At 44.4% G+C, this 27,797-nt stretch overlaps 1 protein-coding gene across 1 annotated transcript; it reads right to left on the reverse strand.

Annotated features, from left to right (window-relative positions):
- Positions 1–3,702: 3,702 nt before the first annotated feature.
- Positions 3,703–27,478, reverse strand: LOC306950014 (solute carrier family 15 member 1-like; the record flags this gene model as incomplete). Its single annotated transcript, XM_079540118.1, has 23 exons — positions 3,703–3,894; positions 4,888–4,995; positions 5,785–5,931; positions 6,344–6,440; positions 6,576–6,683; positions 7,284–7,333; positions 7,756–7,902; positions 9,036–9,161; positions 10,535–10,616; positions 12,160–12,248; positions 12,372–12,404; positions 12,497–12,541; positions 14,506–14,595; positions 15,214–15,300; positions 15,762–15,844; positions 17,282–17,365; positions 18,225–18,315; positions 18,534–18,633; positions 18,813–18,932; positions 20,288–20,429; positions 20,517–20,601; positions 24,701–24,732; positions 27,229–27,478. 23 exons carry the CDS (start codon positions 27,476–27,478, stop codon positions 3,703–3,705), a joined length of 2,388 nt encoding a protein of 795 aa, XP_079396244.1.
- Between the last annotated feature and the right edge of the window lie 319 nt (positions 27,479–27,797).

Consider the following 27,797-nt stretch of genomic DNA (forward strand, 5'->3'; position numbering starts at 1 on the left):
ATGGTAGGTATGACTTGTTGGTGAAGCTTCCGAGGAGGCCACTGATGTTGGAGTAGAGCTTCAATTTGGATATTATTAAACCATAGAGCTGTTAATTCAGACTGTGCAGCTAAAGTGACAACAATTAGACTTAGGCTTTCTCTATCACTGCTTATCTTTGGGGAGCATTTTGAGGTATTCAGTCTGTCACCTTATTGGGTTGTCTGCACCCCATAAATAGCTGAAGGATTGAGTCAGACAGCTCTTGAACACAGTAAGGCTTGACAACAGTGAATCCTTACTTTCTTGAATCTCTGCTCCCTCGCTTTAGCCTTTCTGTGGTTTTAGAGCTTCCAATTTCAGATGTGCTTTCTAGATTCCTATTTAAGTATAAATGTTTATGTAACAGAACATAGTGTTTACGCAGAGGTAAGGGGGTGAGGAAGGGTTTCCAAAGGCCGAGCGAAATTTTATTAAATTTTCCTAAATTTCCAAATTTAGTTTTGGGTCTGCGCTCTGGTATCAGTCACATCCAAGATGGTTTGTCATCATTGTCACTCACTGCGTTCACCTTTTTATCTTACTCTTGTCTCAACGATAGTGTCAACAGCCTCAAAGCAGTAAAATCGTGCTTCCATCAGGTGGGCTTCCATACAGGTAGGTAGATACTGCTTCTAGCACATCTGTTTCAGATGTCCTTGTTGCAGATCTTGGACTCAGCTTAGTCAGACATCACGGTAGGTTCCGTGTCCTGGCCTCATGTGTGGGTAAGGTGCCAGCTGTTATCTCAGTTCCTAAGGAGACAGAAGAATATGGATATAGCCAATGTGTTTAAATGTTGAGACTTGTGCTATATAAGGATTTGTGATATACAGGGTTCCTATGATGACTTACATAATGGCATCTTTTGTGATCCTGAGGTAGGGAATGAACATATTTATCTTGTCTGCATCTCAAATTTTGGTATTTATGTTCCCCATCTTTGGCAGGGAAGTACCAAATGCTGATGAACAGAGCCAGCCTGGTACCTAGTGCAAGATACTGCAAGATCGTATCATAATTTGATCTCATTACTTTGATGTTATACCTGCCTGCATTGGGGGAGTCCCATTTAATTAATGTGTGTATTGTGTGTGGATAAAACTGACCGTTTGTGTGGATGCAGTTCTGTAGTCACAATGCCTTTTAGTGGTAAGCTCTTTAAATTGAGGACTTGGAGTTTGTCTGCATGTATCTCTTAATTTGGGATATGTTTCCTTGTGCATGTGTGCCTGTGTCAATTAATGACAGAGATGACACACTGGGAAGCATCACTTCAGCATATGCTGAAATTGGGATGTGGAGCGAGAAATTCTATGGTGAGAATATCTTTCTCTCATAAGATGTCAACAGTTTGCGGGCTGGTTCGGCCCAGTTCTGTGACCAGTGGAGCGGAGGGATTCTCAAAATCCACGGCTCCGGAAAAAGGGAACAGGTGACCCCAAAATAATTAAAAACAGTGGCAACAATCTGAGGAGGAACAAAGTAATTTACTAAATATGGCATCGGAATGCAAGACAACACACCATAATACAATATAATCAGAATTGAAGCTAATAAATCAAATATAATGAGAGAGAGAATGTCCGAAAGGTGGATAGGCCTCACCACAATGCAGAGGGGAGATGCGCAGTCCAGTTGAGCAGCAGGGAGACGGGAGGAGAGCCAACGAAGAAGAGTGGACAAAAAAGAGCCCATCAGGTGACCTTGCCAGGAGTTGTATCTCCTCTCTGTGACCGCAAAGTACCCTGGAGAGTGTAGTTCTTCTTCTTCTCTTCTGGGCAGGCACCCAGGACTTGAGTATTAACAGTTAAACTCCCAGTGTCCCATATGATGTTGTGATGTGGAATACCGAAAACCAAAAGTCACAAAACCATGACAAGGTGATGCTCCAGCAGAGGGAGGCCCCTGATCTTCACATACTGCAATCATCAGAAAGCTTTTCTCTCATTATGTTGCACAGTCTGTTTCATTTAAACTCAGAGCTTTCACTCTGTTAGCTTTTTCTGGTCTTTTTTTTCCCCAGCTGCTAACCTGAGCAATGCAGTCTGCTTGGAAGAACTTGAATGAATCCAGGGAGCTGGCTCCAGCGGTCACAGTAAGTAGTAGGAGACAACCTCAAAGCTGTGCAGTTTGTATGCAGTATTAGCAGGGATGCAGGCATACACATCCCTCTATTCACACAAAGCTCAAATCTGACTGCCGGAACAGATTCTCATTAAAAAAAAAAAAAAAATGCAAGAGTGGTGAATTAAGTACGAAATACAGAACACACTGCTGTCTGACTACAAGAGCTGAGGTTACAACGATCAACTTTCACTTGGATTGATTTCAGCGTATCTTCTCTGTAACAGAAGATGATCCTCCAAGCAGCCTCATAGTCTGGACAGCAGCACGCAAAGCTAAACAGTGACAGATTTAAAGATAGGTCTTACACCTCTCTAATCCTCAAAACCAAACCACTTGATTCCAACCCAAAGGATGATTCCTTTTGTCACAGCTTCAAGACGGACAGTCAGAGCCATGCAAACAAGGGCTGCCCAGGCTGCTGGCATGAGCTGCTCTGATGTCCTCAGAGGAACTCTTGCAGGTGGAGCCTTGGGGCTGTCCCAGGAGCAGAAGGCCGCCCACCGCTTTGTATATATGGAAAGGGCTCTCCAGGATCACCTTACAGCCCAGTGGGATCACAAGACTCACAGAGAGATGCAGGAGAAGAGCACCTTGTGCAAGAGACCAGGGATGGGGAAAGGGAGAGGTCAGTGCGGTTTGGAGAGGAACAAGCATGGGTAAATAGAGAGATGACAGGATAGAAAGTGCCAGCTGCGTGCAGAAAAGTTGCTGGTCAGTGTGCTTGCCTGGCCGTGCTCTGGGCCTGGCTGCACAGTCTCTCCCACCTTTTTAAGTTCCATTTCTAAACGTTTTCCTGGGGGATGCACACATTGTTCCACATGTGTGTGTGGATGGAGATCCGTGCAACTGTGAGTCATACTCTTACACTGCTTCCAATAATTTGTTACAACACAAGTTTTATTCTTGTTGGTTATTCAGAATATAATTTGCCATTGTCTGTTCACCTCAGTGGACACCCCATTAACACAATTAATTAAGGACATACCAATGGGCAGTTAATAATAGGCACATAAAGCACATCACAGTGCATTTCCAAGGTACTGCTAGGTGGAGTACAGACATTTTAATCTGAGAAATCCAAGAGCTTTTCTCCCGTTATCCTTAAGGACATACAAAAGAATTTAAGGCATATGTGACCTGCGTTCAAGTAACAGTGAAGCTAGAAGGGTCATGCAGACAGTTTGGCTTCAATTACTATTTCTTGGCAACACCTTTTTCCCCACCCCTCTCCACATTATAAAATTGAAATACAGTATAAAAATACATCTATGTAGAGTGTCGAATAGTGCCAAGTGCAATTTCAGTATTTTAATGCTATGAGGTACATTTTAAGAGTGCAAATTCTGCAGGAGTTTCCTCAGGATGCCATCTTCTGTACAAGAGATTAATCATTTCATCTTGCTTCCCAAGGGGCTGTACATTAACTCAGAACAGCTTTTCTCAGCCTCTCCCATGAGGTATGTTACCCAGTGATGTCAGCAATATCCTGATTCCTGTTATTGCAGGGACAGTTAACAAGCTACCGTGACTCACAAATGCTCTTAAATGCACCTTCTACATCCGAGAGACAGCTTCAGATTCTTTTCCATACAAGTCTGGATCCTGTTTTATTCGTCTCTTCTTTTCTTCCTCATCAAGTTGGGCTTCAACCTCATTTGGATCAATATATGTATAGAAATATGCCATGACAGCAAAAATGATGCAAACTGCAAACAGCAAGCCTGCAAAGAGAACGTACTCTGCCCACTGGAGGAAAAAAAAAAAAAAAAAAAAAAAAAAGGTATAATTTAACTATCAGCAGTTATTCATCCAAAGAATTACACCATTTTGCTGTTTGCAAGCAATGAGCTCAATTCCAAATGTGGAACTCAGCACACACAAGTACTGCATGTCTTGAGGACTAAATATTAGATCTGTTTCTATGGATCACAGTGGAGAGTGAGACTAGTAACTAGTTTCAAAATGCTCTCTCTCCATCTGAAAACCCTCAACTGCTGTGTTTCACACTCTCTGGTTACTTCAGCTGAAACCAGGACTGAGAGACCTTTTTCAAAGACAGGCTCTTCCTTCTCTGAAACATCACCCTTTTGGATTCACTAGGGAATGCCATAAGTAGTCTGAAGGTTTGTCCAAATGTTCTTCATCAGAAGAATGACTGCTTTCATGCCTGAAGGAAGGAGGTTTGAAACCAATGGTGCCAGAAGAAAGAAGGGACATGGCAAGGCTGACTGACACAGGTGAGGCCTGATTAACGGTAAGCAGAAGTTTCAGAATTTAGTCCTAAATCAGTTCAGAAGTTCTCACCCAATCCTTCCACACCATGAGAAGCAGCCCATTGCACAGACATTAGACTCTGCTGTTTGCCAAGTGAAACAGCCTGACAGGGCAAGAGGTAGGAGTGGTAAACAATCATGCAAAGGGTAGAAACCTTCGTTAAAGTAATATTTGTTTAAGCTTTTCTTTTGTTTGTTTCTTTAAACCAAAATAGATTATAAAGATTCATAACTCATTTGCTTACTGGATTCAATCTTAAAGGATTGTTCACTAAAGCACAAATTCTACAGAAGACTGGAAGACTCTTGTAGCTAAGCCTCAAGCATTCCAGTTATAAATACAAATCCACTGTAATGCCTGGTGTTCAAAAGTTATGGCTGAGAATTATCAGCCATGACTCCCCTCATGTTAGAGCCTCTTTCTAATAGTGCAATACAAAGGCACGCTGATAGCCTGTGTGCTTACCTGCTCGCTCAGTTTGGATGCTCCAGCCACGATAAGGACAATTATGTTACCGAAAGCCACCGTCAGCAGCCATCCTGCCTGCAGCACTGACTTCATATTAGATGGCGCCTATAGAAGGAAAGCACTAAATTTTTAGTCACACTGTTAACACTCCCTGATGTTTACAGCATTATTCACACTGTAACAACACTGGTTCTCCATGGGGGGGAGGAGAGGGGGAAATTTTTAACCTGTTTATTTTAATTGTTAGAACTCAATAAATCTCAAGAAGCAACAAGAGAAACAAGAGCTTTCTAATTACTGCTAAAACACTTTTTACATTGTGTGCACTATGTAGCCAAATGCAAAATGTGCCTGCTATCTCACTTTGTACACACTAAATGAAGGAGTGCTTCATAGCCAAGCAAGCCACAATTTATATTCTCATAACTGCAGAGGATACTCAGAATTAAGGGAAGAAACAGAGCTAATAATACAAATGAAGTTAGAAGACAAAGGAATTTGAAGTGTACAAATTGCTGTCAAAGACTGCAAGGGAAACCAAATTAAACCAGTGCAATTTTGATGCAGAAGTGTCAGTAGTGGCTCAATTTGTATTTGAGGGGTCTCAAGTTTGGTTTAACAGCAGCAGTACTGTTCTGTTCATTTTCAATGGAAAGTCATGTATGAGGTGACTGGAAAACTGGTGACAAATCTTCAAGCGGTACAACATGGCTCCATGGAAAACGTTGTGCGCCTGGCTGCAGTCCCGCTAGGGGGCTCTAGAGAATACTGTTCAAACAGCAGCGATACGGAACCATCTTGTAGGAACGAGGAGCCAGGAGATCTCCGTTTGTACAGGCTGGGGGCTTAAGAGTCCTGAGCTAACACGTGAATGACCTGAAGAGCAAAGCCTACCTGTGAGTATGAAAACTCCAGCCCAGTGACAGAGAAGACTACTTCTCCACATGTAAGTAAGAAATACTGAGGGATCTGCCAAGCCATATGGACTGTATTGGGTTGGATATCTTCAACGTATCTTAATTGAGTCACGTCTTGAGAACACTGAAAGTAAAAAAATAATGCATTATCAACAGTGGTAACGATTCTGGCCACCAGAGGAATTCTAAATAGTGTTATATCGTCTATGTAATCATACACAAAGTTCTGTGAGAGTAAAGGGCACTGTGTATGAAGCACCATGCAGCAAGTAAAGAAATGCAATTATTTCACATCAGAATTCATGCGAATACTTAGTGTCAAGCAGGGCTCAGGATTTAAAGCCACTGGTGATTAATATGAATTTTTGGCAGTATGTCATTGTCATGCTCATCGTTATTTTTATTGGTGTTTATGTTCAGACAGTTTAACATAAGAATTATCTGTTTAATTAAGGGCAAGAGAAATCATTGTTCAAGGGTATTTCAATTGAAAAACATTAAAATGGAGAACTATTGCCCATTCAACAGCAACTCACCTCATTAATTATGATTGTGTAAGCACCACCATATCCTAATGCCTCTGAAGTTGTTGTGCAATTAGTTGAATCTGCAACAATCACTATATCATCTGTTCTGAAGGAAGAAAAAAACCAATTCAACCCGTATGTATAGACAATTTTGTGTAAAATAAAATGTCCTTTGTCTTTCCTCCAGGGTCAAGTACGTCTGTTTCTTTAAGAGATTGATTTAGATGAGGGACACACTTACCTTCCTCCTGAAAAGAGATTGTAATCACTGATACTTGTCTCTTCCAGTATTCCAAAATCCGTGTCACCCATAGTCACGTTGACTGTCTGAGGCAAGTTATTTACAAACCTTTAACGTATAAGAATGATGAATACTTTGGTTAGTATTTCAAAGAATTCAAGTTTTACTTCATGTAACAGTAACAACAACTACATGGCAGTACGAGTATTAAGCTTTCTCCTTTTACTTTTGAAAATGAACATTTTTAAAGAACCGTAAATCCCCGCGGACACGGATAATGCAAGAAGCAAGACAGGCCTACATCACCTTATTGCTTTCATAGGGAAATGAAAAAAGTGAGCATTTACTTCTGGCAGTAACAAACACATCTACAAACGGAAGATGTGGAAAAAAACCCCATATTTCCTACACCAATTGGTAGGACGCTTCTTACCAGCAATTCAAAAGAAGGTAGACACATTGCCTATCGCAAAAGAAATTCTAGGCAGTGTGAAACATACTTCCAAGATTTAGCTAAATAGATAAGTACGATAGCTCAGATAAATTTTGTTCTGGAAATTCCTTTACCCTCTAAACCTCTAACTGAGGTGTCCAGCAAGTGGAAATCCCCTACAGGATAGAAAATGGCGTTAAGCAAGAAGAATCCCCAGAAGAGGGAGAGTGAAGTAGTAATGCCGCTGAAAAGCTGAGGAGCAACATCAGCTTTACCTGATTAGATTGTTTCCTTCTTCTGGTTTTGATGTGAAATTATCTGACCGCTGGTGGAAGAGAGCATTAGTCAAGACACTTCATTGGCATCAGTGAACTGCTTAAACGTGTGCTATTACATACAACTGAGAATTCACAGAGGTTTCAGAGCAAGATTCCAGGCCTTATCTTTAGGTTCCCGCTAAGAAACATCTACTAGAAAATCCTTTAAGACCACACACGTAAATTCAGCAAAACAGTAACTGGCAAGTCAGGTTGGTCAGATATTGGTGAATTTTGTTGTTGTTTTGTTTGCTTTGGTTTTTCCCCCCCAGTATCCTGCCTGCTCTTTACAATTCAGGTACAATTTTCCCTCGGGCGGCAAAGAGAATAAGAGGGAAAAGGAAAAAGAAAAACTACCCAGAGCTTCCCACACTCCACATAGATAGTTGCTGTGGCACTGATGTATTCCTTAGGATTTAGGGCGACTTACCAAGCTAGAAACAATGCCTGTTGCTGCATTCTTAATGGTGACAGTATGCGTGTTGCTGCTCGAGTCGATATTTTCACTTCTACTCTCGGTCCCAAAGCTTATGATTACAGATTTCAGCTGAGAAGTCTCAAACATCCTGTAGTTTGTCTACAAAGACGACAAATTGTTGTGAATGCCCATGTGATAGCATTTGTCTCTACCTCTGAGGAAATGCCAAATTTGGGGGGAATCAAAATTTTACAGGGACGTTACATCCAAAGTATCAGAGATTGTGAGCAACTCCTGACTTCAGTTCTTGTTATCTTTTCTACACCAGATGCTCATTTTGTTTGATCGGTGATGTCTTCCTTCATACAAACCTCAAAGCTTCCTACAGGCATTGTGGAAAAGCTGTAGATTTCGCCGTGTCTTTCTTTCTCCAGACAAATCTAGCTCACCGTTAGCAAAATTCTGTTTAGCAACAGGGACAGCACGTGTATAAACCATTTTCCACATGGCAACACTTCCTACAAGATGCTGATCCAAACTGCAGCTTTTGTGTTTCAGCGTAACACAAGTTACTACTGCCAGGATACATGATTTAGATATTTCAGCTACCCTTCACAGGCTGGGAATGTAATACAGCTTGAATAATAAATTAACACATTTATTTTAAAAATATATATCTTTGCTTTATAGATGCATAGAACAATTCAAAACACCTGGGTTATGTCTATGGTAGAGAATATAGTATTTGTACACGCTTCGTGTTCAGGTGTGCATCATGATACATCAATTCCACTCCAGGATTCAGCTTGGGCACCCTCATCTTCTCTCCACAGCTTGGTTTCCATGCAAGCTATATCTGGAGGAGAGTGGAAGAGGGCTTCCCTTCTTCTATGGAAGCAGGACAGCAGACTACCACAAAATGTGTTGGTAAGACTTCCTTGCATTCATTGTCACAAAGATCCACCAGCTCCACTGTGTCTTGCAGTCAGTAGAGCTAACAATCCAAATCCTGCTGTAAAAGACCCTGAAAGGGTTCTTCAACAGCAGAGTCTGGAGCTCGAGTAAGGCAGCCTAAGTGATCACTTAGAGTAAGAGCAATGACTTTCTAGGCCTGGAAGGATTTTCTTCTTATTATTATTTAAAGGAATAGCAGTCCTTCCTGTTAAGAAGTGGCACAGAGGGGAAAAAAAACCAACACATGGAAAATACTGAATTTTCAATCATTAGCTAAGAACCACTTTGACTTGCTCCATTCAAATTTGACTTCCTATTCCCCATCTCCCCTTACTTACTGACTCCATAGGAAGAACAGTCACATTCTGAAGATCAGGCAGAAACGTAACATCTGCATTGCTATTACCTAGGTTCATTATTCTGATTTGGGCCTGTCCAGCTGCAGGGAAAACTGGAAGAGTTTTCTGTAGGAAAGAAAGAAGTAAATCAGTGCTCTATCCTAAGTCACTTGGTGGAGGCACCTGAATAACTACTCTGTTATTTATCTCATGTTGAAGATTAGCATTTGCCTGATGATTTGTCAGTCAGTCATAAGAATGCAATTTTACTCATGTTTTAGTTGCTAGCCTCAAAGCTTTCCAACTGCTTCCTCATAAAGGATGTTTCTCCTTCACAATGCTCGCATGATCCTCTTCTTACAGGGTGCTGCCAATACCAACTCCACTCAGCAGTTCAGGGGACAGCTTTTCCCCATATCCTACGGGAGTACAGGTTTCTGAATTTCTTTATGCTGTGTTCTGGCTCCTTTTCCCAGCCCTCGTGCTGCTCAGAAGCACACACGTGCACTGTGCAGTGCGAGAGCCCAGAGAAAAAGGACAACTGGAGACTCCACTTTCCACCTGATCTAACAGTAAATAGATTCTGCTCTTGTAGAGCCTCAAGAGCTGCCCTTATTTCAGTTCTGCCTATGCCCCTCCTGTGCTTTGGTCTTTGTCATTCTTATTAGGTACAATTGCACAACCAAAATAGATCTAAATCTGCCTTTCTGCAGGATGCTCCCGTGCAACAGCTCTAATCCTTCAAGCAAGGCACTCAGGATGAGTCCTGTTGAAGGCCAGGTGCTTTGCTCCCCATTAGAAGACAGAGGCAAAATAAGGTGTGAGCCCAGACATCAAATGGTGATCTCCTCATTCCTCACAAAAGGTATTTAAGAAGTGAGAGCTCATCTTGATAGCGCACTAAGGAAGGTGGACACCTTGGGAGGGCAATTCAGACGTTGGGATGCAGTCATTACCTCCCAGAGGTGTCACTGACTCCCAGCTACAAGGAAAACCTGCATCTTTTACGTCTGTTAAACACGACGGCTCCCTTTGAAGCAAGAAAATGTAGATGTGCCGAGTCCTGCCTTAAATAAGTGTCATAAAATCATCTTTGCTCATAGTGTGATGATGCTTCCCCGGCTGTGGTGAATCACACTTTACCTCCAGTTTAGATGTCAGAAGAGATCAGAGACACAAAGCAGCGCCCTGTTAAGGAAAATCTCTGGTTTTCAGCTTTTAATCTCAGTTTAAAGACCAGAGGCTGCCTTTCATGCATGATGTATCATAACAACAGGTGAGACTGTTTGTGGGATGGTGATTAGCACTGTAATATAACTGCCTATGAACTCACTGGATTGCAGTATGCTTTTGTATTTTCCCTCCCCTCTACTTCTGTGCACGCATTCTTATTCCTGATTTCCAAGTGTTTTACACACAGTGACTCATTTTCACCTTAAAAAGACTGTTCTACATTAACAAAACACTAGAATTCAGTACATGCACCTGGCTGAACTTACATCTATTTGCACTTGCACAAGGGCAGCAGCAACGAAAGCCAGGCCAGCAAGGAACATGCCAACAGTGATCTTCCTCAGGGGCCTAATTCAGCAACAAGACATATATATATATAAGTTAGACAAACATTTGATTCATTCATAAGTCTACAAATAGCAGATTATCACCATTTGAAGGGCTGATGTTGTCAGCATTTAGCTATCCTGTATAGAGTTCACAGTTACACTGCTGGGAAATTAAGTTTCCTGCAGCATCTTAACCTGTTGCTTTGCATCTGCTGGGCTCATTCCTGGGGTTAACCACTATCTGAACAAAATTGCTATTGGGTTTCTGATTTGAAAAGTCAACAGAAGAAAAAAACACATCATCGCTACCATAGAAAACAATGAAAAGGCAAATTTACACCTTGTACAACAGAGTAATAACTCTTGTGTGCATCGCTATGTTTAAATCAAATATTGAAAGGAGCAAGTCAGGGAAATATTTTGAGTTAGGAGGCAGCTGCTGACATTCAGTTAAGTCGTAAGGGTGGATGTACGGCAGCTATTGTATTGATGGCATCAATTGTCTGATGCAGAACATCCACTAATGAAGAGAGGTGCTTCCAGCACAGCAGCCTCCCACTAGTTCTTCATATCTGGATGGAAAAGTAGGATTGCATCTTGCTCCACAGACTTTCACAGAATCACAGAATCACAGAATTGTAGGAGTTGGAAGGGACCTCCAGAGATCATCGAGTCCAACCCCCCTGCCAAAGCAGGTTCCCTACACCAGGTTGCACAGGTAGGCATCCAGGCCGGTCTTGAACATCTCCAGAGAAGGAGTTTATTCTAAGAAATGTATTCTGCACATAAAGAAATACGAAGATCTATGTGATGATACAACAGGCTTTGTTACAGGCGACAAAGGATGGGATAACCCAGGGAATGAGGGAGTTTGTGCTTTAGGAACGTGGGGCAAAATGCCGAGGAGCTGGCTGCTGGGAGCTTGAGCCACTCCTGTAACAGAGCTGCCTGAGCGCAAGGTAAGCCAAGTCCAGAAGCATCACTGGTGCTGACAGCAGTCTAGAAACCAGTAGCTTTGCTCTGTCTTGTTCAGTTTGGTGAGCCTCTTCCACTCCGCCTGCTTGCAAATGCTGGCCAGTTGATTGCCAGTAATAAAAGTATCATGCAGTGCTCTCTAAAACTGGCTCACTGAACACCTCCCTGGGATTGAAGGGAAAATACATCCGGTCCCAGGTAGTTTTAAGCCCAGAAGATATCAGATGCTAAAAATTATGTTGTGCTTCTACTTCTGACACTTGGCAGGGGAGGGGAGTGTTGGACATAGGGAAGTGGGAAACATTAATGGTAGATAGCATCTCTTGTGCAGTCAAAGCACTTTGACCTCACCTTGAAGAGAAACCACGTTATTACTTTCCTATTAGATTCTGCACCTGTGGTTTGTGGTGCCTTTGTTTGCTGCTCAGAGCTCTTTTATTATTACATGTGTTAAATATTAACCCCATTTTTAATACTATTTTGTTTTTCTCTTGGCTGGAACTTGCTTTTGTTTAGGGCAAGAAGAGCATCTTAAAGGAATCACTGAAATGAACCTCTGCTGAACCCAGGTAAATACATTAACTTACGTAAAATTGATCTTGCATTTCTGGATTAAAGGATAAATCACAGCATCTACAATTGGGACCATTATTATAATCAGGATTGGATTGACAGTCTGTTAAAAACGAACATAAAAAGAGAAAGAACTAAGTATTTTTCAGTCCATTTTTACAAAAGGCAACAATACATGTATATCATCTTTGGGAAGTACTTAGGATTGTCAAGTAGATTACTATACCTGCATTTGGTCTGGCTGAATCTGAATAGCTCCCTAGTGGGGAAAAAACATAAAATAAAATGTTAGTAACAAACAAATAAAATGGGTGTGAAAGGGGGAAATCTTGGGGGAAAAAAGTCACTTACAAAATCCCCATCCATTGTTGTGGCTTGCAGTGTCCACCTCGAGCCCTTGACAGAAGAAGAGAGAGGTAAATCCCATGGTTAATAAGTCTCCCAAATTTCCTCTTGAATTGTTTTCGTAAGTAAAGTGTTTGGACAGGTGGACAGTATAATAAAAGCAGAGATAGCTTGCTACAGGAGCATAAACATTTGAACAAAGTGATCTTCATGGTTCATCTCACTTCATTTACTGGCTTCACAAAATCATGAAGAAATAGTACTCGAGAGGAAACGAGGAAACAAGACAGATGCACGGATGCTCCACACTTGGAGCCTCACCATGATTCCACGATTTCCCACACATGCTTCTCTCAGCTGTCACTGCAGATGAGCCCGAGGCCGTGCAGAGCTGGCATGTGGCTGTCAGCCAGGTGCTCACAGCCTACGGCCCTGACCTGCTACTCCTTCCTGCAGCACTGGACCCCAGTGCCTTCCATCCCTCTGCCCAAAAAACCTGCCCATGCTCCCCAGCCTAGGGGGAGACAACTTGTACCAATGCATCTGCAGCCTCTGCTCTTGTGCTGCACCACTGTCTGGGACAGAATCATAGAATTGCTCAGGGTGGAAAAGACTTTAAAGATCATCAAGTCCAACCACAACCCAGCCATACTACCCTAACTCTAACAACCCTCCACTAAATCATGTCCCTGAGCACCACATCCACGTGGTTATTAAACACATCCGGGGTCGGTGACTCAACCACCTCCCTGGGGAGCTTAACAGCCCTTTCTGTAAAGAAGTTTTTCCTGGTATCCAACCTAAACTTGTGCATCTAGAGGCCATTTCCCCTCGTCCTGTCGCCTGTCACCAGCGAAAAGAGACCAACCCCGCTCTCGCTGTAAGCACCTTTCAGATACTGGAAGAGAGCAATAAGGTACAACCTCAGCTTCCTTTGCTCCAGACTGAACATCCCCAGATCCTTCAGTCTCTCCTCATAGGCCATATTCTCCAAGCCCTTCACAAGCCTTGTTGCCCTTCTTTGTTCCTGCTCCAGCACCTCCGTGTCCTTTCTGTACTGAGGAGCCCAAAACTGAACACAGTTCACCTCACTCGAAGTGAGGCCTCATCAGTGCTGAGTACAGGGGCAGGATGACTTCCCCAGTCCTGCTCACCACACCATTGCTCATACAAGCCAGGATGCCATTGGCCTTGTTGGCCACCTGGGCTCACTGCTGGCTCATGTTCAGCTGACTGTCCATCAGTACGCCAAGGTCCCTTTCATCAGGCAGCTTTCCAGCCACTCCTCCCCAAGCATGCAGGGCTGCCTGGGGTTGTTGTGACCAAAATGCAGGACCCGACACTTGGCCCTGTTGAAACTCATACAGTTAAGAGCAGGAGGAATACCAGGGAATCTTAGAGCAGGTCACATTCATAGTTACAGCTCACCAGTACTAAAGCATAACCCTGGCAGTCTTCAGAATGTAATGCACTCTGCCTTACAGAGAGCTGATTCTCTCAGATACCCTCCTAAATTTGTACTGCAGTACTTAATTAACAAAAGCCTGCTTTCCTGAGTCCTGAGCACTCCATCCAAATCAGTGGGAATTACAGGGTTATACTCCAAGATGTGAGGTGTTACTGATCTGAGCGATCAAGCAAGATGGCATACATCTCTCTGGCTCTCCAGAGTGCTTAGATGAGGATTCCACGCTGCACCTCAACTGACAGCAGAGAAGAGTGGGAACTAAAAAGCTGCAGGTTACTGTTTCATCTGCCACCTGCTGGCTGGTAGGATCTAGAGAGGCCCGAGTCACTGGATCACTCCTGGGAATGCCCAGATAAGTCAGCTGACTGCTCTTGGACCACAGGACATTGCGTGAGCATTGAGTAATCATTGTGCATCATAAATGGGCTGAAGAATTTGCTGAGAAGTACTTCCCACCCTTACACAAAGGTCTTTTTAGGTGCAGTGCCTCCAGAACACGTAGAACAGGGCACATTTAGAAATGCAAAGCAAAGCATTTCTACTTTACCTGCTGGTCAAAAAGTGCCCAGAACATGGGGAGAGGGATGTAAAGGAAAAGCACCTTCAACACCATCTTGGTCTGAGCAATTAGCCGTTTCTGTAGATAAGAGGAAATACAAAGAAAGAAGTCAGTGAGAAACGCAACACTTCCACTGCAGTTCGCAAATTCCCGGCGCAGCAGCAGGTGGAGACACGGGACCTCTCATGCAGTGTTTACCCATATCCTGAACTTTGGATGTGCCAGAACTTCTGCTGATTTCTGTTAAAACAACCCCAGGGTGGAGTGCCAGTTAAAGGGGACGCTGGCAGCAGAAAAGTCTGTTCTTGGCATGCCTGCACTGCAATGGCAGCAGATTTAGCTCTACACTACACTGTTTTTTTTTTTCCTGGTAGGCTTTAGCAGTGCTGCTTAGGAGGCATTTGAATGACAAGGAGCTGTGGAATGCATCTCATGCATGAGAATTACACATAGGCAAAAGTAAAATGAAGGGAAGGGGCTAAGGTTTGTGCTGACATTGACAGAATTGCAGGGTGTGTAGGGTGCAGGGAGCAAAGGACACAGCCAGGGGACTATGGGACATAAGCCATCAACTTGCACATGATGAAGAGGTGCAAAAGCTATTAACCCAGCTTCCAAGGCAATGGATCAGAGCAGGCAGCACAGGAACTGGGGCCTGGGGAGGCTGAGGGACAGCAGTGCTCACACAGTACTTACATCATACTTCTCGCTTGCCCAGTCTAGCCAGTGTTCTCTTTTTGGATACTCTTTGCTGCGATGCCGAAACCTGTTTTTAATGGCAAACTGGAAAGAATCCATTATGTTAAAATATTTGTAATATAAGCTGTTTCATAGTTAAAAGTGACACTCCTGCTTCTAGAACTCCTCTTTAGAGGGTGCCAGGGGTGACCTCTGTTACCTGCTGCAAGCACGGGAAGGAACAGTCCATTTAAGGCTTCATTCACAAGTGCCTATCTGGGCAAGTGGTTACCTGGGATCAGGTAAACCAAGCAGATCTGCTCTGAGCAGCTCTAAAGTGGATTGCTGTTAGGAACTGGAAGACCTGCATACTTAGGACAAACTTACTTATAGCATGAGAATGTCTAATGCACCGTTTCTCAGAACTGAATGGCTGTAAGAGCACATTTCACTATAAGAAACTGCAACTTGTAGAAATTTAATGGTACTGAATATGCAAAAATAATAGTCCTGAAGGACTCCACAAACTTTCAGAGTGGAATTTAGGGAATACCAGCACTACTTACTCCAATGCATTTACAAACTCGAACCATTATATTGCCTTGCGGCTGAACTTTTTTGTACATTTGACTTCCAGCTACGAACACAACTGCAATAAGCAAACAGAAAGGAATTTGTGGTTAATTGAAAGCAGTGGCAAATAATTTAGTGTGAAAAACATAATTAAGTAGTTGCATCAAGCTGGGAGTAACTCTGAAAGGAGTAATGAGCATGACTATTGCCGTGTTATTATACAGTAAAACAAATCAAATTAATAAATACCAGTAAATATCGCTATTAAAGATGCAGGACCAAACCGTGATGCTCTTGAGGTTAGTGGCCATTCTTGGAGGGATACGAGTTATGGTCAAAGCAACAGCCACACCGGATCTGCTCTTTGGCCTTGCTGCACTTAAATAGGAACTCGAGAGCCCGGGACGCCATGTCACATCATGCAGGGACACGTGAGGCGTCACCTAAGCCACAGCTTTTGTCAGCATTCCCTCAGCTCCCACACGCAGACACGTTCCCCAGCCTCACCCTCCCACGTGTTGGCAAGGTGTGGGCTCACACGAGCGGCCGCCGTCACCCTGGGCTGGGTGCACTGATAAGACAGTGGCAGCAGAGCTGGTGGCCCACCTGGGTGCCAGGTCCAAGAGGGGACATGACCAGGAAAAACACTACAGCGTACACCCGCCAAACCATTAGAAAAAAATAAGATAATAAAATACAACCCGCAAAACCTGCTCATGTGAGCATCAATTTCTTGGTCTTTGTATGGCAGCTGAAAGGCTCAAGGGGCAATCTGCAATGCAGCTAGTAGAAATACACCATTTGGATCAACCCTGGCATATTAGTGTTGTATTTCGCTACAGGAAATAAAGGACAATTACCCTGCACAGTTCACTATCCTGGACTATGAACAATATCTGAAAATTGCATTTTCTCAGTTCTCATCCTACATTTAGAAGACCTTTTATTTATATAACCCAGCACACCAAGCAATTTAGACAGTATATTACATGTCTATTTCATACCATATCATAGAATCATAGCATTGAAAAGGACCACAGTGATCATCCAGTTTCAACCCCCCTGCTGTGTGCAGGGTCACCAGCCACCAGACCAGGCTGCCCAGAGCCACATCCAGCCTGGCCCTGGATGCCTCCAGGGATGGGGCATCCGCAGCCTCCTTGGGCAACCTGTTCCAGTGTGTCATCACCCTCTGTGTGAAAATCTTCCTAATATCTAACCTAAACCTCTCCTGTCTCAGTTTAAAACCATTCTCCCTTGTCCTATCGCTATCCACGTGCGCAAACAGTCATTCAGCTGAATTGTGCCTCGGCTTCACCAGTGTCTCCTTTAAAAGAGGGAACTTTGGGTCAATCTGTCCTCTCTCCATAAAAGTTTCACAAGTTACATATTGCAGAAATAATCAGGTATTTCTAGGGATTCATACTTGCAGATTTCAACTACTTTCTCATGATTCAGAAATCATTATCACCTAACTACAGCAAGAAAGCAAGATGGAAACAGTTCAACTTACTTAATGAAACAGCCATGAGGGCAGCAGGAACTCCAAACGCCAGCGGGTAGCACTGCTGTCTGCTGTGAATGCCACATTCTTGAGCTGAAATATAAAGTAATGTTTGATACAAATCCCAGGGACTGCTGCCAACATTTCACATAGAGTTTCTATTTCTTGCATTCACTGTTGACTCAAGGGAAAAAAGAGTCTCTGCTGATAACTGACAAGCTGGATGACCATGATGCAGATCTACTTACGTTACTGAGAAGGGGAATAATGCATCACAGAAACCTTAGAATGGCAGAGGTAGGAAGGGGCCTCATCTCACTCTCTGCTCAATCTCGGCACAATCAGGGCCACCCAGACCAGGTTGCCCTGGGCCATACTTTTGGAGTTCTGCAAGAAGGGAGACTCTCTGGGAAAATCTCTGGGCAATGTGTGCCAGTGCGTTTTCGTTAGGAAAAAAATAGCTTGCAGCTAATTACTATTTTCATTTTTTTAAATTATTTTTTATTTAAACAATTAGAGAAAACGATGGTACAACTTTCCCCAATCAAATCTGTTAGTTTTTCCAAGGTAGCTTTCACCCTGTATCTTCATGGAAGCAAACTGCATCTTGTGGTGTCTGCACGTCTCCTTCTGTTTTGGGAAATAATAGAATTTGCATGAAGCAGACCCCTAAAACACTTCCACATGATCAGTTCTAGTCAGCTGCCATCAAGGAATTTAAGGGCTAGAATTTTGGTCGAGAGCATTAGGGTTATTCCAGAGGTTGCATTACATTTTCTCACTTTTGAGAAAAAGTGGTCTTCCTCAAACGCCATCACATCCCTACACTGGCGGGAAAGAAAAGAAAACTTGAAGACTGAATTTCCTGTTGATTGTAGCCTGTATGACTTGCATTCCAACACTCATTCCTTATTGCCATTTAAGTATTTTATGAAGAAACGTGTGGACTTACCTCTGAGAATTGGGGTGATCACAGTGGATATGAGACTTCCAGCATTAATGGACAAATAAAAGATAGAGAAGAATCTACTTCTTTGTTTTTCCTACAGTAAATCAAAAATGATTTTAGAAAGGGCTAGCCAGAGCAACTTTATTTTCCCTAGACTGAACCAACTTATTGCGCAGTTCAAGACACATTGTTATCGACCTTCTTTACTCATGAAGCACTACAGTAAGACACATTTCTACATATGTACTTCATTATATTGCTGTAATAGCCAAGCAGTAAAAATACACGTATGACTGAAAATCTGGAAGATACCTGATGTTCTTCAAACTGATCCCCACCAAATGCTGACACACAAGGTTTGATTCCACCAGTTCCAAGTGCAATGAGAATCAAGCCAGTCATAGACAGGGCACTAGGATAAAGTAGAAAAAAAAAAAATGAAGAAAGAAATCATTCTGCTATCTTAGTTGAAGCTTGATGTAAAAGGTTGACTGCAAGACAGTTGAAATGCAAGTGTCATCATTTTAAGTCTTAAGTTGTCCGCCCTGTCCACCACCAACGTGGAGAACATGCGTGTACAAGTCAACTCACATGTGCACCGCAATATTATCAGGATTGCCATCTCTGTTTTGATCTGTCATGTCGTTTATGGAGCTTACAGCCATGACTGCTTGCCCAATTGTATAGACAATGGACAGGGAGACAATGGTCCTGTTATAAAGAGAGAAAATAAACATTGGCAACTAAATGTTTATGCATACATGTGAAAAAGCAGAAGTCTGCATCAACTATATCACCCTCTAACTAAGCAAGGCAAGATGACAAATAGGCTCTCTAAAAATCATGAGGTCATGGGACAATAAACAGTTGTTTAAATCTTCAGTGGTTACCACTTAACCACCAGATCAAGAAAATGGCATTATCTTATTTCACATACAGTGAAGTACAAATTGACTACTCTACTAAGGTACGTAACTTATGCTAATTTTAATATTGCTTAAGTATTCTCTATGTTCTTTATTTTTCTTTCCTCCATACAGCTTAAATATATTTTAAAGACAAAAGCTCCCCTAGAGACACTGTTGTGAAGGCAGTATTACAAAATCACCATGTCTCCCATGCCTTTAACACCCATTCCTCTTCCTCGCACAGAAGAACAGCCCCATTCAGACTTTGTTGGAAATTAATAAAAAGTAATTGGCTGTAGTTCATCTTTCAGAAGAAGCAGCCCCAGAAGCAAAGCAGCCCCCCAGTAATAAAGGGCAAAGCTCAGGGATCTAGGACAACCCAGATCTGTTTGACGAAAGCCTCACAGCAAGCTTGGAGCTCCCTGGAGCAAGAGCAGCAGAGGGAGCACACACTCGGTGATCAGGTCCTTCTTTAAAGCATGCCATCTGAACCAATGGATGCACACACGTTCAACCTGCAGGGCATCAAACTGCTTGCAAAGAGATGTCACTGATCAGACCAGCTACAGAGAGAACACCTGGCTCTGATTACAGAGCTGGTCTCCCAGAGGCCATCAGCCTGGTAGAAGACCGCACAACCTGCAGACAACCAGCTCCAACGACAGCCTCATCTCTAATCTCTGGGAGACCTTTGACAGCATTCCTCGCTCATTGCCCTCAATAAAACCCTTTACTGGGCATTTTCTGGCAAAGTAAACACTAATGGAATCATGACATTTATAAAGAAGAGCAACATCAGGTTGTTAAAAGTAATTTGGCTATATCTTAAAGCACTTCATTCAGCCTTACTTCTCTGAGCAACTACATGCAGGCAAAAATAGCTCATAACTTAAGAATGTTGCAGTTCAGTAAGATCTCCCACTGACTCAAGTCAATACTGAAATTATAAAATGTTTTAGAATACATTCTAAAAGTCTCAATACCAGGTGATGTAGTATTTCACTATTTCAACGGCTACTTGCAGGTGGTAAGCTTAACAGATGAGCAGATCTGTAATTTTGGTAATCCCCAGTGCAGCTTCAGATCTGGGGGAAAAACGATCCTGAAGTATATTGGTTTGTTATTTGTTTGCTTTTTGAGGGAAGAATAAGCACTGACTTAAACTTTCCCAGCCAAGAGTCTGCAATGAGCGCTCCCAAGATCGGCGTCAAGTAGCACAGAGCAACAAATGTGTGGTAGATGGCTGTAGAAAGGTTGTCATCCCACCGCAGGAAGTACTTGAAATACAATACGAGCACAGCTGTAAGAAGAACAAAAGAGCAGGTTACAAACCAGAGTCAGGGCTGGGTAGCAGCAGGGACAGGGAGGGGCAGGATTTGGGATGTACCTCGCATGCCATAATAGGAGAACCTCTCGCAGAACTCATTGATGACGATGAAGAAGATGCTCAAGGGATAGCCAAAGCAGCCCGGCTGGAAACAAAAGACAGCAGAGCTCAGAGCTGTGCAGCACAAGCTACCATGGTGTGCTGTGCCCTACTGTCTGAGCAAGTTCCATCCAGCCTCTGCACGGCAGCTGGGTGCTCAGGGAGGCTGTGTGGGCTGAGGTGGGAGGAAGCCATTCGCCTGAATCAAGAATCAATTCCCACTCTCCCCTCCTGGTTCTCAGATCTCAGACTTCCCATCTTCCCTTCCCATGACATCTCTAGCAAGGTTTTGTGTGATTTCCAGCTTGTGCACTTCACACATCTGAAATCTTAAGCACTCACAGTAATCTTGACTGGTAATCAAAGAAGCAAAGAGCCAGCATTTTTGGAAAAGAAACCCCAAGCCCCAGAAGCACAGGGAAACTAGGAGCCTGGCTCTACAGATACATACTGCCAGTTGGGACAAACAATTTAATTAACTATTTCCTTCAAACAAACCGCAGGAAAGCTCCTCATCCTTACAAGTTCTCTGCTTTGCAAAGAATCCTTCATTTCTTGCCAATAAAACTGGCTTAACTCCTCAGCTAAACCCACACAGCACTAACTGCCAGATTTCCTGATCCTCCAACTCTTGCAACGGGCATCTGCATGGCTGCTACAACACAACTCATGACACATTTCTTGCCCATTGTGACAGAGAAGAAAGCCATCCATCAGTTGTAAATTTACCCTAATCGCTAGAACTGCAAATTAAATCTCTGACCACATGCTTTTCTCAGCAGGTGAGCATACGGTCTGATCTTTGGGTATGTGTTGTCTGTATGGGGAACATACAGTCTGATTTCTGGGAGTTCCTGTGCAGAGCCAGGGGTGGCATTCAATGATCCTTGTGGAGCCTTTCCAACTCGGGATATTCTATGATTCCGTATGATAAAATTGCTATTAAAATTACTAGAAACACCAGCTGACATAACCCTTCCTACTTCACTTCTTAAGGGTTTAATTCTGAAAGTTGCAAGATTTTTAATAAACCTCAGGACTTTGTAGCCAAAGCTACACCAATCCCCATCCACTTCAGTGATCCACCTAGGCTGTAAAGACCGTTCAGCTCGAATATTCTTAAACTATTTTCTGAATAAGGAAATTGAAGCCATTTTTACCCATAGATTAAGTTCTATGAAACTTGATTGCATCTGGATATGATTACAGTGACAGCTAGGAACAATAGAATAATATAGTTTTACAAAGGCTTGAGAGTCCAGGAGCCATCTGAATATAGCATCCAAGACCCAGTAAAGCAGATATTTAATCACAGAACCACAGAATTGTAGGGGTTGGAAGGGATCTCTAGAGATCATCGAGACCAGCCCCCCTGCCAAAGCAGGTTCCCTACACCGGGTCGCACAGGCAGGCATCCAGGTGAGACTTGAACATCTCCAGAGTAGGAGACCCCACGGCCCCCCTGGGCAGCCTGTTCCAGTGCTCCAGTGTTTCTTACATTGGTGCCTAATAATAAACAAACGTGTATGCGTGAGCTGTCTGCAAATGAAAAAAAGCAATGCATATTTGAAGGATTAATAATAAGCAGTGGAGGGGTATAGGACATTTCATAGGTGAAACTGATGTAATTTAAGCAGCGTGGACAAGTATGGCGTTATTTATCTTTATGCTGTGAGAATTTAGAAATTAGTTTACTTCATATTTGAAAGGAAAGAAACCTGATACAGGGAAAGCCTGACTGGAGTGGGTAAATCGGAGAGCTCACATCACCAGTAGACTCTGGACAAAGCCTTAATGAGCTGCACAGCACATAACAAAAGCAGCGTGCTGCAAAAAGATTTTGTAAATAATAAAAGAGAAGTTAAAGTAGAAGTGGTGAGAGTCACTGGCTTTAGAAAGACTCAGCCATGAGGACAACCAAGCAGCCCAGCTGCTGTCTCCTTGGCTATTGCTGCGCACGTCTTATCCGTGGCTTGGCAAACAATTTTCACCCAAAGAATCTGACTTTTGCCAAGGTGAGCACTGAGTGGGACCCACTCAGCTTTAGAGCAACAGAAACCAGAAGCCTAAACAGATCTGTTGCTCTTGATTTCTCATGTCCTCCATGGACTGAAAGAGGTGTCTCTAGAGGAAGACCATCCACATTTATCCCAAATTACATTGGCACGGGCTGTGGATGCACCATCCCTGGAAGTATTCACGGCCAGGCTGGAAGGGGCCCCGGGCAGCCGGAGCGGGTGGGTGGCAGCCCTGCCCACAGCAGAGGGGTTAGAACTGGGTGGGCTTTAAGGTCTCTTTCAACCCAAAACCGCTCCATGATTCTATGAAGATCAGACAGGAGTCACTCGTAAGTTCCAGTCTCGCTCAGCTGAATGCGCAAGCTGCTCAGATGACCATCCCCGACCCCGGCACCACTTTTAGCAGCCTGAAGGTCACAGAGAGGAGAGTGCACGAGCCAGGGAGCAATCGTTACGCATGCAAACATCTGTGTAGCCACACTGCAAGCCGGAGAGCAGAAGCCCAGTTTGAGAGCACAGGGAAACAAGCTGTCAGGAAAAGATTAGGAGTGGAGCTGAGCACTGCTCCAGAGTCAGCCAATGGGAGCCATCATGAAGGCTTCTCTCAGCACTTATTAGATGTGCCTTCGTGCATTACACATGTGCATGCATACATTTACTGACACAACTGTTGTGAACCCCAGGTCCAGAAAGCATTCCATCTACTGCAGAACAGGTAAGAACCTGCAAACCTTGGGCAGAAAAAAACCAGATGAGGTTTAACAAAAGCAAGTGTAGAGTCTTGCATCTGGGGAGGAATAATTCCATGCACCAGTACAGGTTGGGGGATGAGCTGCTGGAGGGGAGCTCTGCGGAAAGGGACCTGGGTGTCCTGGTGGACGACAGGTTGGCCATGAGCCAGCAGTGTGCCCTTGTGACCAAGAGGGCCAATGGCATCCTGGGGTGCATTAAAAAGAGCGTGGCCAGCAGGTCGAGGGAGGTGATCCTCCCCCTCTACTCTGCCCTGGTGAGGCCTCATCTGGAGTACTGCGTCCAGTTCTGGGCTCCCCAGTACAAAAAGACAGGGATCTCTTGGAAAGAGTCCAGCGGAGGGCCACGAAGATGGTGAAGGGCCTGGAGCATCTCTCCTATGAGGAAAGGCTGAGTGAACTGGGTCTGTTCAGCCTTGAGAAAAAAAGACTGAGAGGGGACCTGATCCAGGTCTATAAATATCTAAGGTGTGGGGGGCAGAATGGCGAGGCCGGACTCTTTTCAGTGGTGAGTGGAGACAGGACAAGGGGAAATGGCCAGAAACTGGAGCATAGGAAGTTCCGCACAAACATGCGCAAGAACTTCTTTACAGTGAGGTGACGGAGCACTGGAACAGGCTGCCCAGGGAGGTGGTGGAGTCTCCTTCTCTGGAGATGTTCAAGACCTGCCTGGATGCCTACCTGTGCGACCTGCTGTAGGGAACCTGCTTTGGCAGGGGGGTTGGACTCGATGATCTCAGGAGGTCCCTTCCAACCCCTACAGTTCTGTGATTCTGTGATTCTGTAACCCAGAGGCTGCATCTGATTTATAACACTCCATAACATTCCTCTGCTCTGGGGATCCCAGGTTTGAGACTGGCACCACCCATCTGCACACCCTTGGCTTCAGCTAGTGAGGAAGCTGTGGGAAAGTCTGCAGGGAAAGTTTGCAGAGTAAAGCCTTGGAAGATAAGAAACTCAAGGCTGCAGACAGACGTAGCCAAGAGGTTCTGTTAACAGTTCAAAGATTCACAAGGAAGAATGCCACAGGAGAGCCAGCAGGTGCTGACAGCTCAGTGACAGGCAGGATGAGCTCTGGGGACCCTCCCGTCCCAGCTGGTATCTTTGTGGCCAAAGGCTCTTCAGACCTCTTACCAGGATGGTGAGCGTGCCAGTGCCTAGCTGGGGTGTAGGAAGCTGCCAGGCTACCTGGTGTTTGTGTTGGCCGGTAACTCATTACTTTATATGTAAAGTATGTTTGTCTTATGTTTACAGGGTGTTGGCTTTTATGCTGTTTTGATTTGTGGGTTTTTGGGGTTTTTTTTTTTTTGCACAGCTAAGTTTATCCAAAGTAACCCAAAGAGCAACTCACTGTAGCATAAGAGAGAGCAATACTTACCGCTGATGAGCCCTCACTCTTACTTTTTGCAGCTGTGGGGGAGAAGGAAAAAAGAACAAATGAACAAATAAACAAGTAAATTTTCAGTCAGAGGGACTTAGAGTGCAAGAAGACTATCAAAAAGCTCGATTTCCTTTTGCTTTCCAGACTAAAATGTAGCTAACGCTTAGATTCACATAAGCTGCCAGGGAAACATGGAAAAGGACCAATGAGGCAGAGCGCTGCTTTCACTGTGTCAAGCACTCCCACAGCTGCACAGCACACACAGTTCACCTGCAGAGATGCACCCCGCTTCAGTTCACTCACAGGGTTGTCACCTGCAGGACAAGCCGGGGGTGAGGAACACAGCTGAAGTGTCCTGCAGAGATGGTTGCTGAGTCCTGTCCATCTCTCAGACCTAACAAGCACTGAGCGCACAGCCTGACTAGTGATGCACAAGGCCACACATTCATGTCATCTGGAGGCTTATCTGGAGGGTCCTGTGAGCGCTGTCCATCAGGGCACGCTTGGCTGAGCTTGCACTGCACCAGAGGAAGGCCAGCACCCACAAAGTGGATGTCAGCATATCCTAGAGCACCACATGAACTAGTTCATTATCATTAAGATAAGGCCAAGAACAAGATGTGAACTTTGAAATACCTGCCTGCAAAATGAGTGAGCCCGTAATAGATTCCTATAAGAAAAATATGTTTGCTAACAGTTTAGTCCATAGTTCAGAACAGATGAAAACAGCTGACAGCAACACTGTGGTGTTTGGCATGATACTTCATTAAAGCCTTTTTTGAAAACTTAAAAAGTCATTGATTAATTGATTCTTTCCTTCGCTGGACAGTTGTCTTTATGGGAACAACAGAACGTATTATGGAAGTATTTTGAGAATGTCTTTCCTAAAACTCAGGTAACATTCAGAAAGTGCTGACACACCAACTTCAAGGCACATGCAAATACCAGATCATTAAAGGTATTGGCAACATGCCCCACACAACTCGTGAGAGCAGATATATGGACGGTAGATAAACATTACTGATAGTCTTCCTAACTCCTTGACTGTATCTGCTTCCTGGCATTTCCAGAAAACATTTGCCATAACACACAGGGAATATCAGCCTGAGCAGTCAACAGATTGACAACAACAACCAATCTGCTGCCTAAGCCTCAGGTAAAGACTAAATAATAATTGCAATAATAATCATGGAACTTGCAGGAGGCTGTTTGTTTTTGTGTGTGTTTTTTTTGTTGTTTTTATTTTCCCCCCCTCCTTGCTGTAGGATGAAATTATCACCTCCGCAAGAAATCTTTCAGAAGCATTTTCCAGAGAATGCTGACTGACTTCATTTTTGGGACACCTTTGTGTCAACTATTTCAGCTTTATTCCTCTATTCAGCGCTGACATGATGTAATATATTGCGTATAAATATATATATAGATAGATAGATATACACATACCTACAAACACACAATTCTATAAAGAACACAACATTATATATAAAAAAAATGATGCACTACATAAGCAGTGTTATTCAGATAGCCAACGTTTCAACAGAGGAACCTAAACAGCCCAAGCAACTCCAGTAGCAGGCAGCCTCAGGGACAGACCTCCAAAAGAACAGAACACTTGGCATTCTGCACCAATTTCAGCAACAAATCTGGGGTTTGTGGGTGGCATGTTGGTGCACTCCCTCTTCAGGGCAAGCCTCACTAATTCATTCTCTCCTCACAAGAAACAAGCCCTAGAACTGTTCTCTTTCACTCTGAGCAGCCACACACTGTATTTCCTTGAGATATCGAGGTATTTTTTTTTACCAGACTGTGATCTCATAAGGGATGTTCTTACTTCACAGCCAGCTGCTCTCACGTGGCTGAGCCTCGGCCTCCTCCTGGAGCAGCCTCACAAGGACGCTCCTGTCCCCAGGACCAACAGCTGCAGAGCCCCTTCCAGAAAGAGGCTGACACAACCAGCACTAAAACAAACCCACAGCATAGCAAGCCTGATGCTACATGGGCACAGAGGGTTTCTCCCTCCCAGGGGTCCCACCGTCTTGCCCGACAAGACGACAGGACCCAGGTGCCCTTGGAGCAAGCTCTGCCTGCTCATCTCCACCACTACAAGAGGCAGTCAACCCATCTGGGCTGCAGTGGCACTGGTTGTGTTGGGCACCCTGCATTAGGTACCCCCACGTTGGTCTCGCTGGGCACTCCATATTGAGTGCCCCACATTAGGGGGCTTGTGTTGGACTTATCAGGCATCCCACATCGGCCTTGTTGGGCGCCCTGTATTTAGATACCCTGCACTGCTTTTGTCTGGACACCTCACGTTGAGCACCTGGCATTGGTTTTGTGGGGCATCTCAGGTCGGGAGCCCAGGCAGCGCTCCAGCCCGGAGGACCAACTACACGGATTTGTTCTCCCGTGCGCCTCAAACCACCGTACAACTCAGCCCCTGGCAAACTCCGTCTGAAAAAAACCGCTACCCAGCAGCGGGATGAACACCGCGCTCGACCCTCCCGCACACCCATCCCCGCACCTACCCATGGGGCCGGCGCGCTGCTGGCGGCCGCGCGAGGATGGAGTGGACCGATGGACGGACAGCGAGCGGACAGCGGGAGGAAAGGAGGGAGACGGGGGCGGCCGGGATTTAAGGCGGCTCTGCGGGGCCCCCGCCCCGGTCGGTCCCGGCGCCGCCCGCAGCCGCGCAGGTGCGGGAGGGGCGCGGGGCGGCTGCGGGAGGTGTCCGCCCTCGGCCCGGAACCGTTCCGAGGTGGAGGCAGCTCTGTGCATGCTGCCGGGTTTGTCCGGGCGAGGGTTTGGGGACTTTGTTTAATTACTGCGGGCTTTGTTGTTGATGATTTTGTTTCGTTGGGTTTTGGGTAGATGAGGAAAGCCGCACAGTGCCGAGGTTTGAATGCGTTGAGAGTGCAGGAACGGCAAACAGCAGTCGGTGGTGCCAAAAGAGAAATTCCACCTGCAGGAAGCATGGAACCCTTTGATGCTTGTTGCTGTTACAAGACACGGCTTTATGCAATCGCTGTGCTGGCCTCCTGCAGCACGCACTTAATGATTACCTGGCTGCTGCTGGCCAGGTCGGTTTCTTCTCGGG

This window comes from Tetrao urogallus (assembly GCF_951394365.1).
Source record: "Tetrao urogallus genome assembly, chromosome: 1".
In the NCBI taxonomy this organism is placed as follows: domain Eukaryota; kingdom Metazoa; phylum Chordata; class Aves; order Galliformes; family Phasianidae; genus Tetrao; species Tetrao urogallus.